The 13,687-nt window shown below is 41.9% G+C and overlaps 1 protein-coding gene across 5 annotated transcripts in view; it reads left to right on the top strand.

The window, feature by feature from the left end:
• Positions 1-13,687, top strand: part of PBX3 (PBX homeobox 3) — a 227,080-nt gene that overhangs the window by 207,623 nt on the left and 5,770 nt on the right. For 2 of the 5 annotated variants that reach the window (XM_055271068.2, XM_055271067.2), the window contains exons 6-7: positions 12,748-12,913; positions 13,404-13,406. In XM_055271068.2, the coding sequence (XP_055127043.1) occupies positions 12,748-12,913; positions 13,404-13,406 (169 nt within the window). Of the gene's footprint in view, positions 1-846; positions 910-12,747; positions 12,914-13,403; positions 13,407-13,687 lie in introns of all 5 variants that reach the window. The other 3 variants (XM_055271066.2, XM_055271069.2, XM_055271065.2) reach the window with 2 other exon arrangements.

Raw genomic sequence — 13,687 nt, 5'->3', positions numbered from 1 at the left:
ATGACAGTGAAATGATAACATACCAAAACTCATGGGATACAGCTAAAGCCATGTTTAGAAAGAAATTTATAGCTTTAAATATATATTATATATACATGAATGTGTATGTGGTATGTGTATGTATGTATATACTGTACATATCTATATATGTGCATGTATATACGTGTGTGTGTATCTATACACAGTATACACACACACACACACACACGCACAGTAGGTCAATTTCTAAGAATTTAATCTACAAGCACATTATCTATGTACAATGTTTCTTGCTACAGTCTTTGTAATAGCAAAAGACTGAAAATTCACTTCAACCTCTGCCTCCTGGGCTCAAGTGATCCTCCCAACTCAGCCTCCCAAGTAGCTAGGAATACAGGCATGAGCCACCATGCCCGGCTAATTTTTGTATTTTTTGTAGAGATGGGGTTTCACCATGTTGCCCAGGCTGGTCTCAAACTCCTAAGCTCAAGCAATCTTCCCGCCTCGGCCTCTCAAAGTGCTGGAATTACAGGCATGAGCCACCGTACCCATCCAGTGCCGTCCTTTCATATCATCTATTTTGATAAACTGGTACTTTAACTTCAGATGACTGTACGTTCTGTGTAGGAAGGCAGAGTAGTCACTCAGACTCTGCTCCAGCACTATTTAGTAACAGTGTGACCTTGAGCAAATTAATGAGTCCATTTTTTATCTATAAAATTAGAATAATGATAATTTGCTCAGGGGATTCAGGGGTTGATGAAATCATGTATGAAGAGTGCCTAGTACAGGGCCTGGCATCTCAGGAATGTTCATTAAATGCCAGTTGTCATCCATTCAACCTACATTTTCTTGCCGAGCATACAGAGTCTTGTAAAGGATCCAAAAGAAAGAGGGAACAAAGGTTCTGACATCCAGCAAACTAGCGTGGTAAGTATTCACAGGCTCCCTAAAGGTGAGAGCCAGGGAGGGGCATGAGGGTGTGTCTGTTCTTAGTCTCTGATGGACCTACCGTTTATACATACATACATACATACATACATACATATATATATGTATATGTATATAATTCTTTACTCCAAAAATGCATGAGATTCATTTTTGATGAGAATTAATTATCTATGTTGAAAGCTTACTGTGCTTTTTGAGGATAGGTATACCCACTTTAACAATTAAATGAAAGTTTTCTGGATTTTTGAAAAGAAAAGAAAACTGCAGTGGGTATGTGGTAAGGAGTGGTGGTTGAATAAATAAGCGTTTCCGTTAAACAAGAGGCGTGACTGTAGGATTTCTTTTCATAGGACACTGAATGCATGTTGATGTTTTCATTTACAGGGATTAGATTTACGTGAAACTTGTCAGGACAAAAAGTCTGGCCCATCGTTATTTGGAGTGCTCCGTGCATTCATTCTGGGATGCGGCTGTGTTGCGTGGGAGATGGCTCCACCTTTCAGTGTAGCTGATGGGAGGCATTTCCACAGTTGTGGTGTCAGTGTTTCAAAATCTGTCAAAGAGGCTTTCCATAGAGCCTAGGAAGGAAAACTATTGAGTTGTATACCTACCACACTTTTTTTCTAATGAGAAAAATAATTTCAAAGAAAAAAAACTTTTTTTTTTTTTTTTTTTTTTTTTTGAGATGCAGTCTCGTTGTGTGCCCCAGGCTGGAGTGCAGTGGCGCGATCTCAGCTCACTGCAAGCTCCGCCTCCTGGGTTCACGCCATTCTCCTGCCTCAGCCTCCCGAGTAGCTGGGACTACAGGCTCCCGCCACTGCGCCCGGCTAATTTTTTGTATTTTTAGTAGAAACGGGGTTTCACCGTGTTAGCCAAGATGGTCTCGATCTCCTGACCTCGTGATTCGCCCGTCTTGGCCTCCCAAAGTGCTGGGATTACAGGCGTGAGCCACGGCGCCCGGCCAGAAAAAAAAACTCTTAACTGTAAACGTTGTCTGTGGTAATTTAGAGGCACCCCTCAGCACGTGTTTTAGGGAGTGGAACAGTGTCATCCATTTTCTATGTACTGTGGCCGCAAGGCTGACGTTTTATACACTTTTGCAGATGAGCCTCTTTGTGAATGTCACTAGCAGTTATCAGTCTATCATGCAGAGTAGAAAGGGCAAAGCTGAACTGTAAGGGTGTCAGCACATTATGGCAATAAAATTTTTCACAGCCTCAAATAAAAAAAATACTGTACTTGACAAGTGAATCTGTTTTAAATTATTTCAAATGCTATGGAAACTGAATTTCTATTTGTTCAGTTCTCCCATTAAAAATGGGATGTTTTCCAAAAGTTGGTTTTCAAGTCAGTTGTTATAAATTTGCAACCAGGCTAGAGGTGCAGTGGCCTGATTTTGGCTCACTGCAACCTCCACTTCCCAGGTTCTCCCACAGTTCTCCTGCCTCAGCCTCCTGAGTAGCTGGGACTACAGGTGTGCACCACCATGCCTGGCTAATTTTTTTATTTTTAGTAGAGACAGGGTTTCACCATGTTGGCCAGGCTGGTCTCAAACTCCTGACCTCAGGTGATCCACCCACTTCTGCTTCCCAAAGTCTTGGGATTACAGGTGTGAGCCACTGCGCTTGGCCAAATTTGCAACTTGTTTTCTTAGAAGAGAAAAAAAATTGTGTGGATTCTTGGGCTAGCCCACATTTTAACCATGAAGGAGCTGAAATATTTTGCATTGAAAAGGTAGAATATAAGTTTGTAGACCTCACCATTTAATACAATGAAAAAGAAATGACATTGAATAAAGAATATTTTTTGAAACTTGTTTTAAGTATTAAGAGAAAACAAGTTTTATCAGGTAAGACATAATGAAACGGGCTTTGTAACCTTGGGCAAGTTACATAAATTTTCTGACCTCAGTTTTTGCTTCAGTAGAATTGGGTCTGTGTAACAGTTAAATGAGACAATACATGCAGAGTTCCTAGTACAGAGCTGGCTCATAATGAGCTCTTTGCAAATGACCACTGTTTAAATACAGGCACAAGTGACATTGGAATTCAGGTTTCCTGCAAATTCTAGGTCCAGTGCATTGTCCTGCTTAGTTGGGGCAGGGATGAGAAGGGATACAGGTAGCACTGTCAGGTACTTGTGCAGAACAATAGCCCAGCAGGAGTGTGGCAGATGGGAGCTGTTGGTCTTCTGTGGTAGGAATTGTATTCTGTTCAGGTATGCAGGAGTTCACCTCCTTTTCCCTTCTTGCTGCTGACTGTTCCCTCTTGCCAGTGGCTCACCAGCACTGGGAGCAGGGACCAGCTTGCCCAGAACTTGAAGCTCCTGGGAAAAGGGGTCCTGACTGTAGGCACTGTAGGAAGCAAGCATGGCGTGTATGCCATTGGCCTTCAGAGGGTTTTGTTGTTGCTGATTTAAGAAAAGGGAAAACTAACATTTTACTGAGTGCCTGGTACATCCCTGGCACAGTCCTATGTATTTAACATGCCATCTCATTTAATGTTCACAACAGCCCCATGAGGAGGAGGTATCATTATCCCACCTTGTAGACCAGGAAAGCAGAACCTTAGATGGCATGACTTGTGTAAGGTAACATAGGCAGGAAATTGCAGAGCCGAGATTTACACACAGGTCCGTTTGGCTCTCAAACCCATTTATCCAGATGTCCTCCGAGTTCTTAGAGGAATGCACACAGTGTGTGTATACAGCATGCCCAGCCTTTCTGTCCTTATAGAAACTGTATCAAACCCGTACCTTCTGGAGGGAGAGGACTGGTGTGAAATTTAGAATTTATTAACACCATTAACTTTAAAAATTGAGCAGTATCTGGCTTCCATCCCTCATTTCAAATTGAATCATATAATGGGGATGAAAACATTGATAGGGATAAACTGTTTGTTAGAGGTAAAATTGTTTACCATGTAAATATGCTGCCATGTTCCATTATACATGACTTAGCATTTCAACATTTCATAATCTGTTGCATTTAATTAGGCACAGTACATAAAGTATGCATCACAAGTAAACATGGGGTAACACAATGGCAAATTTTTCTAAGATTTGTGCTTCATAAATTTTCAGTTTAATTTCAATAATGATGTTTTAGTGTCAGCTGCTTCTTTCCAAACAAGTGCAGATCCTCTCCCTGACGCAGTTTATGCACGGAAGCAACGCCAAGGATGAACTACAAAGTTCTGCACTTCTGCCTCTTGGAGGCGGCCTTTAAGTAATAATTTTTCTCTTTTATTTAATGTTGTTATTAACACGATCAATAAATGTAGCGACAAAATTTGAAACGTAAGATACAATTAAAGCTAATTAATAAATTGGCTTTCAGTGACTGTAGAGACATTATAGATGGTTTAGCTTTTTATTTTGAACATGGAATTTTTCTTAGATGCAAAGCTGCTTGGGAAATTTCAGTGGCTTGAGATTTACAAATGTTTGATTTTAATTATTTTAAGAATTCTCAAACCTGTCAACCATGCCCTTCAGATAGAGTACAGGAATGGGATTGGTCACTCGTATAGCTCTGGGTCCCAGCAAAAGACCTGGCACTTAAACTCATAAAGATTGTTAAGTGACTTTCCAGTGCTTTTTCTATTGTTGTTGTTAATTTATTCATTAAAATGTATATTTTTCTAATTTAAAAAATCCTAATACTTGCTGATCTGAAACAATTTGGATGATATCTGAAAACACAAGAAACACAAAAACAGAAATTACTTCTAAACCCCACTGTACATGATAGTCACATGTTAGTACATTTTTCCTGTGCTTGTGTATATACCTACATTTATGTATGTCAGTGTTTGAGTATTTTTACCAAAATAAAAAAAAAGACTCATGGTGTATGAAAAGAAAAAAATGCCCTTTCTTCCTTTTTTATAGTATATAATGAATATTTTCCCCTTGATTTGTCAATGAATATTTCCCCTCAACATGATCTTTAATAAGTAATCATATTCCATTATACAAATGTGCTATAAATTTAGTCTCTCTCTCTTTCTATTAATAAGTAGGACTAAGGGGCCAGGCATGGTGGGGCAGTAGGACTGAGGGGCCAGCACTTTGGGAGGTAGGCGGATCACTTGAGCTCAGGAGTTCAAGACTACCCTGGGCAATATAGCAAAACCCTGTTTCTACAAATTATATAAAAGTTAGCCAGCCATAGTGATGGGTACCTGTAGTCACAGCTGCTCAGGAGGCTGAGGTGGGAGGATCTCTTGAGCCTGGGAGGTTGAGGCTGCAGTGAGCCGTGGTTGTGCCACTGCACTTCAGCCTGGGCAACAGAGCGAGACCCTGTCTCAAAAAAAGAAAAAGTAGGACTGTAGTGGATATCTTTGTACATTTATCTGTAAATATTTTCTCAAGATAAGTTTTAGTAATCTGGGCAAAGTGTATGCTAATATTTGCTGGCTTACTCTCCAGAAAGGTTATGCTAAAAAATAAGTAAACTGTATCTACCCCCCTTAGGTTTATTTCTTTAATCTGAACTTAAAAGATCCTATAGCTGACAGATTTGTTGTCTGTGTAGCTACAAAAGGTCATTGTGACACATGGAAGTGGTTACCCAAATGAGTCTTTACGCATACCCAGTATGAGGGGTTCCCATGCTGTGCTCACATAGAGAAGTTAAAATGTAACCAGAGTTAGCCTGATCACTTAAGGCAGCACTCTGCAAACTTGGGGGGATGCATACTTTACAGAGTAGCTGAAGGTTTTCCAAAGAGGACTCAGGTATGCACCGTTTCAAGGTTTTCACTGGCCAGCTTTCCTTACGTATATGTGTACTCCTTCCTAAAATCCACCTGCCCCAGAAAGTGGCTGTGATGGAAACATTGTGTTGGTTTTCTTTTCCCTTCCTGCCCTTTCCTACCTGCCCTTTTCTCACTTTATGAAAGAACGGGATACTCCCACCTGGTTCATTGCCCCGAAGTATGAGACCCTCTTGGGTGCCCAACAGGAGCAATATGAAATATTGGTGATAACCAAACCTCCTTTAATCAGCACTGTACAACCACCCCGCTCCCAATTAAGAAATGCATGTATGATGAAACCTACATTTGATGGTCAAAATAAGTATATTTTTATTTATCAAAATAAGTATTTGTATTGCTTTGATTAGTTTTAAACTAACTATAATGATAGTTTAGTCCAGAAGGAAATATTAAACATGTAGAGCCTTATAATTACAGGAAATAAAAACAATTTCAAATTTTCAATTTCCATATATTCCTTTTGTAGAGCATAAAAGTATATTGCATTAGGATAATATGGGAGAGAAATGAACTAGAAATACACTTTCAAGAACAAAAAGGAGAACATAAAATTTTTGACTTGAAGAGCAAGTTTATGTTTTTTTTGTTTGTTTGTTTTGAGACAGAGTCTCACTCTGTTGACAGGCTGGAGTGCAGTGGCGTGATCTTGGCTTACTGCAGTCTCCGTCTCCCAGATTCAAGCAATTCCCCTGCCCCAGCCTCCTGAGTAGCTGGGACTACAGGCGTGCACCACCATGCCTGGCTAATTTTTTGTATTTTAGTAGAGACAAGGTTTCACCATATTGGCCAGGATGGTCTCAATCTCCTGACCTGGTGATCCGCCCGCCTCAGCCTCCCAAAGTGCTGGGATTACAGGGGTGAGCCACCATGCCTGGCCTATGTATTTTTTAAATGGATAATGGTATCAAACTGCTGTGCTATTTATATTTGGTTGGATACATTTTAAAGAATAGTGTTACGGTTTTATTTTAAGGTATGACATACTGGAATGACACTGTTTACAACCATGTAGACGTACGAAAAATTGTAGATGCCAACTTAGAAAATGTGCAAGGAAGGAAAAATGTGTGAGAGGGTCCATGATTTTTAAAAGTTAATTTAGGGGGAATTTTGCACAGCAAAAATGTGCAGACCAATGACCCTGGACAGGCACATGGATGGGAGGGCAGCCTCACTGGAACCCTTTCTGAACTCCACTGCTACAGATCTCAGGCTCCGTTTCAGCTCTGTCCCCTGCACTCAGCAGTAACACCTGGGGAGAACCTGCGAGCCCCTCTTCAGGCTTTCCCTTGCCCAGAGCTTCTCCTCCTTCCTCTTCCTCAGCCAGAACCCACCAGCCCTTCAGGTGCTTTGCTCCTGCTCCTCCCCAGGTACCAATGCCTTCCCCACCTCACTGCCCGCTCCTTCCCCGACAGAAATGTTCTCTCAGATGCTACCTCTTGTAGAAAAACTTCTTGATTTTTCCTCTCCTTTTTCTGTAGAATGGGTTTCTCTTCCCTCTGTCACTATAAAAAGGGGGTTTAGAGGTTAAGAAGGGAAAAGGGAATTAAGTTACAGAAGAGATTAAAAGTTTCTGGGATCTCGGAGTGGTCCAGGGAGAGGGAGGCAGGCTTGCATTTTTGGCTTATTTGTGGCCACATGAGCTATTAGAGTTTTCTGCTTCTGACCTGTGGAGTTTCAATAAAAGCACTATGGAATTGAATTGGATTGAAACGGAGGTCCCGTTCAAGTTTGACCTTGCCTCAGAAGCCTCCTCTGATTTCTCAGACCTGCTGGGATGTCTCTTCCTCCAAATCCCTGTTGCTTTTAGAGTCTGCACTGTGCGGTTCAGCATGAGATCATCACCATCCTGCAAGTGTTGCTAATTATTCTGAGTGGCTAGCATTGCTTTTATAACCAGATTGTAAAGTCCAGGCAGGCAGGGGCCATGTGTTTATTTTCTCATCTCCCCACAGCACCTGGCACAGTGTTGACTATAGCAGATGCTCGGTAAGCATTTCACAGTTGATTATTTAAAAAAGAAAAGCTGACGGGGCGTCCTAGGGCTGAATTCTAGATCCATCCCACTTTGCATCCCACTTCGGGCAACTTGGCTGTGGCCTGGATCTCTCGTTTCTTCCTTGATGAAACATGAGTGATAGTAATAGCTAATAGTTACCAGGTAAATGGTATGTGCCAAAGCCATTAATGCACCCAACAGTTCTGTGAGGAAGATACTACTATTTATATTGTTATTCTCATTTCATAGGAAAGGAAACACTAAAATAACTAAAACAATCTGTCCAAAGTCACTCAGCTTAGTAAATAGCAGAGTGTGAATTTGAAACCGGATTCTGAGTCCAAAGCACGTAACCATTATGTGATACTTCCCACATCTGACTCAACTCCCGCCAAGTCAGAGGTTTTAAGTGAGATAATGAGTAAAAGCTTTTTGAAGAAGGTAAAAAAGCTATGTAAAAGGTGAATTCTAGTTATTGTGTTATGTGGAAAGCATTTTTACTTTTAAAAGCAATTGGCAATCTATAGCTGAATTGCGTGGGGGAAATACATGGTTGTAGTATATGCGAGAGACCAGAGCCCTTTCTGGCTGCTCCTTGGCCTTGCAGAAAAGTTCCAGAAAATCAGCGGCCTGCATAATGTGCACTACTCATTCTCCTAATCACCAGAGGCTCGGTCTGGGGGCTGATAACAATGAACATCAGTAGAAGAGGGAGAGTACTTGTGCTTTTATTCTCATTTTTAATTGATCTTAAAATTCTTCCATGGCCCTTTGCCTTGGGCACAATCCAAAGTCATGAATCCTTGATATGCGGCTCAACAGAGAGGCACAGGACAGCGTAGTCCCTTTCCCTTCACCAATTTCCTGCCTGCGTTTCTATTCTGGGACCACTGTACAGACCATTCCAGTTCAGAGATGGAGCAAGCTCTGCTCGCCTTCATGAACTGCGCATACAGCCTGGCCCCACTGTGAGCTCTGTGCAGGAGGGGCCCCATGACCTGCAGCCTTTGAGGCTTCCTACTGGGTGAGCTTAGGGCTTATTTTGCAACTAATTATATCCATCTGTTTTTAAAAGGTGAAAAAAAAATCCTGAATTTAGGTGTCGATTGATACATTAATTACCCCATCTCAGTTGCAGCAGTGTGGTCTTAATAGCTGATTGCTGCAATACCCAAATCTGTAATATCAGAATGTGACGTGCATATTTTAATTTGAGAAATAGTTTAACATTTTTAGATATTCATTTAGATGTGGTTATGCAGGTTAAACATAACGTATGATCACTGCTTCTTTCATTGCTTCCAATTAAACCTTGCTTGTTAGTTTAACCTCTAGGTAATCCCATCAAACAATTGATGTCAAGGAAACAGTGCCCACAGTAGCTTCGGATGAGTGGCCATTAATTTTAATTGCCTTGATATTAAAGATTAAGAAGTATTGGGACTAGCAGAATAAAAACGATCTGATGTCAAGCAAATCCACTTGCTAAAGCTTCCCCAGGCTGCTGGTGATATTAAAATTTTACTGTGAGAATTAAATAAACCTTTATTAGTGATGACTGTTGTTTGATTGGTCCAGGGGTATGCATAAACAGAGGATTCTTACATATCTAGAGATGAGACCTTCGATGGTACAGAGATTCCTCAATTATGAAACTGTTAATAAAGCTGTAATCTGATTTTCCAGGCTAGGTTTCATTAATGTATTATAGCTTCTCTGATTGTCAAGGTAATATTAACTACAAAGTACTGAATCCAACAGAGAATTGTTTGGAAGAAGAGAATTCTAAGATGGGCCTTTGTTGCTAAATTCAGAGTTGGGGAATTTTCATTAATTATGCTTAAGAAATACCAGATTCCCTCTCAACCAAGACTATCCTCCTTTGCACTATAAATATGTTCAATATTTAACTCTTTCTAAGGCCTGACAGTCAGTCAGAAAAGCTACAGTGATAATTATGTATTAAAAGAGCTTTTTGCAAGCCAGCTCTAGGTCTCTGTCTCCTGAGCTGAGAGTGTGCTTCGGGAAACATGAGGTAAGGTCAAAGAGAACGTGCTTTAACAAGCGTAATCAGAACCCATACCTTTATAGTCCTTTTCCAATCTTGATTTAGAACTTTTCTGTTTTTAGAATCACATAATTCTGGTATGGATTCTAATGGTCACTGAGGCTGATTTATCCTGGTGCAGAAATTCCTCCCAAGTATCTCTCTCCATCCTGCTCAAGGCCTGGGCACCACACCTGCGTTGTCTCTGGCTTGTCCCTTTCCACTGACCTCCAGAGCTAGTCAGTGGCCAGATTCTGTCTGTTCCTCCTCCATGATATGTGCCCTCTCCACTCCTACTGCTCTGCCTGGCTCAGGCCCTCATGGCTTCCTCGCTTATATACTCTCCTAACTTCCTCCTATTGCCACATCCTATGCAGTTATAATGCACACCTGCTGTGAGCATATGGGGCTCAAGGAAGGGAGGGCCAAGAAGGCTAATAGTAGGATGGAGAGGTCCCTTGGGGCTGAGCTTGAAGGCCTAATGTTGTGACAGTCCAGATGTTGGAAGTAGGACCAATGTGTGGAAAGGAAAGGGAACCAGATTGTAGTTCAGAATAAAGAGAACTATATACCCATTAGGACTATCCAACAATGGAGGCAGGGATTTTGTGAGGTAGTGAGTACCACATCTCTGGAGATGGAGAGATCAGGACCACAAAGAAAATATAGAGGAGGTGGCACAGGCTTAGAGGGCACCCAACTTCCTCTTAGACCTATTGAATTGGAAGTTGTGGCAGAACATCTATATGGAAATCTCTTTAAAAATGAGAACTCACTATAAATCTGGGAGTCATTCGGCCGGGTGCGGTGGCTCACGCCTGTAATCCCAGCACTTCGGGAGGCCGAGGCGGGCGGATCACGAGGTCAGGAGATCGAGACCATCCTGGCTAACATGGTGAAACCCCGTCTCTACTAAAAATACAAAAAATTAGCCAGGCACAGTGGCGGGTGCCTGTAGTCCCAGCTACTTGGGAGGCTGAGGCAGGAGAATGGTGTGAACCCAGGAGGCGGGGCTTGCAGTGAGCTGAGATAGCGCCACTGCAGTCTAGCCTGGGCGGAAGAGTGAGACTGTGTCTCAAAAAAAAAAAAAAAAAAAAAATCTAGGAGTCATCCACACAGAGAGGATAATTGAAATTTTGAATATGGATAAGGTTGCTCTAGGTGCAAGAAAGAAGAGGGCCAAGAGCTGAGTCCTGGAGAAAACTCTCTCTCTCTGTCTCTCTCATGTATCAGGGAAGAGCAGATGTTGGAGGAGAAGGAGTATAATGTCACATACACCATGTAAAAGCCTGCTCTAGGCAAGAGGGGTGGTAATTACAAGTATCAGACACTGCTGAGAGGTCAAACTAGTCAGAGAGACAAGGCCATTGGATTTGGGACTGGTGTCATACCAGTATAACTACTCCCATCTACCACCTAGCCCTTGAAATTGTTCACATTAAAATGAGAAAATGTATGCAAGGTGCTCTGCATAATGGTCATTCACCAAATGATAGTTATTAGAGCCACTCTATTTGATATGAAGAAAAGAAGGGATACATACAGTCTTCTAGGGGGAAAAAAGATGGTGGAACAGAAACAGCTAGGAAGTGCTGATCTGTAGCACATTTACTTCCTGATGGGCTTTGGCTTGTTTCTGTCTGACGAACCTATGCTCATGGTTGCTGCATGGGTCCTCGGCAAGTATGCCTGCATGTGTATATGTGCACATGTCTGCACCCCATGATCCCCAGGATGGACAGCATATGGGCAGCAGCAAGGCCAATGTTGTCTTCCTCACATGGCTCCCTTGCCAGGGCTCTCTGCTCCTTCCAGAAGGATGAGTGCCACAGGTTGAAGAATGAGAATTCTATTTCCAAAGCAATTAAAGACTTGGCAGAGATGGTCAAAAGGGGTGCCCACAGTGTAAATTGGGTTGGAAGGCGTCAAACTACATACTACTCCTTAAGTCTCTTCAGGGCCCCTATGAATAGCTGTTAAGAATAATACCTTCAGGGTATTATTCAGTGGCCCCACCCAGCCTGATATCACAGCAATATGCCCCTTTGACAGATTATTAAGAAATTATTGAAAAGTATTTTTAAACTGTTACTTTAATAAAAGAGAGGTCAGATCCTTTTATATAGCGAGTGGGTATACTTTCTTTTAAATTGCCATGTGGCTTTTAGCTTCTTTATATAGCTCAATTACAGGTGCCTGAACACATTGTAACTCTGAGCCATGATTCTGGGGCTGAGTTCTGCTCTCCTTCAAGTGTGATGAAATCTGCCTGTTGCCAAGATCCTTTGTAGAAATCTCTCTTCCATTTGCACCGGCTGACATCATAAGAAGTTTGCAAAAGAAAGAAATATATTCCACCTGATGACATTAGAGTTGCTCCTCTATGTTTGCATTTGACTTGGTTGGAATTACTTGAGTTTTCAAGTTGTGACCTTCCCACATGTTAACTGGCAGAGCTTGAGCAGCCATCTTGGCAGACATGCAGTATTTTCTAAGGCAGAAGACAAAGGGTTTTTTCATCCATTATTAATTGATGTTACTCTTTTCAGCAGACCAAACATGATTCTACTATACAGCTGCCAAAATTGTTCTAGACCCAAAAAAGAAGTCGTTCATGTTCAAGTATTTCTTATTATTTACCTAACTTAGCAAATATTTCCTTCAGCTTTTCAGCCTGATTTTGGGGGCCTGATTATTTATATACTAATCGGTATATAGCAGTTGGGTATCTTTTATGAGCAGTGCTCCCTGCCATTTTGGTATTACTGTGGCCAACTCTAAGAAAGCAGCGTTATTCCAAAAGAATGTGAGAGTTTTGCCAAAAGAGAAAATAACGCCTAAAACCATTATGCATGATCCATAGGATGTGAGGTTGCAGGCTAGGAATTGTGTGTCTCCCAAGGTATTGCCTTGGTGTCCAACAGGTATTATTGGAATTTGATTACTTCTTCCTCTCTTCCCCTTCATCTCCACGTTCCTGCAATTTGTAGGTATCCAATTGGTTTGGCAACAAACGAATCAGGTACAAGAAGAATATTGGCAAGTTTCAGGAAGAAGCCAACCTCTATGCTGCAAAGACGGCCGTGACAGCTGCACACGCAGTAGCAGCAGCTGTGCAGAACAACCAGACCAATTCGCCCACCACACCAAATTCCGGTGCGTACTGGGGGCTCGCTCCCCAACTGGCCCAGGCAGCCTTATGCCACAATGCCCTGTCCCACAGGCCAGGAAACAAGAGCCATATTGAGGACAGAGTGGACTAAAAAGGAAGATTTATGCTCAAATGCAGGCTTGTTCTTGAGATGGGTGAATGAGTGGAAGGCCAGAGCCTGTAAACCCACTCTTCACAGTGAATGCCACTCACTAGTAGATTATGGAACTTTTACACTTAGTAGTGGCTTTCAGTTCAGTAATTAGGCAGAGTGCTATCGCTCATGACTATTTTAGCTATCTCTTTCCAGATACCACTTTAGGGTCAGTAGTGGTCTGTGGAGAGTGAAATAGCAAATGTGGGAAATGCAGCAGTTGCTGTGTGTGAGGAAGCTGGAATGCTGTAGGGAAGCGCGGCAGTGCTTTCTGCCCAGTGCCGCTGTCCTTTCTCTGCCTTTCAGCAGCACTGTCTGAGCGGGGCTGATGGCATGCTTAGCAGGTGGATAGCTGTGAGGGTTATGGTGCTTAATACATGCATGCAAGATTCTTGGATCCTTGTCCGGTACATTTTGGCTGCATTTTATGTGACATTTATGAGGGGGTTAGAAATACTTTAAAATTTCAGGGAACTTGAATAACAATGAAAGATGTGCGGCTAGTCCAAACAGATGGACTTGAGTAGTAATTCCAGGGGCTTTTCTGAGAAGGTCTCTTAACTATATCTTTAGAAGTTCAGAAAGTAGGGGGTTTTTTGTTTGTTTTGTCTTGTCTCCTCGCCCC

This window comes from Symphalangus syndactylus, chromosome 3, assembly GCF_028878055.3.
Source record: "Symphalangus syndactylus isolate Jambi chromosome 3, NHGRI_mSymSyn1-v2.1_pri, whole genome shotgun sequence".
NCBI lineage: Eukaryota > Metazoa > Chordata > Mammalia > Primates > Hylobatidae > Symphalangus > Symphalangus syndactylus.
The sequence above is the reverse complement of the archived record's forward strand: the minus strand, read 5'-3'. Positions and strand labels throughout refer to the sequence as shown.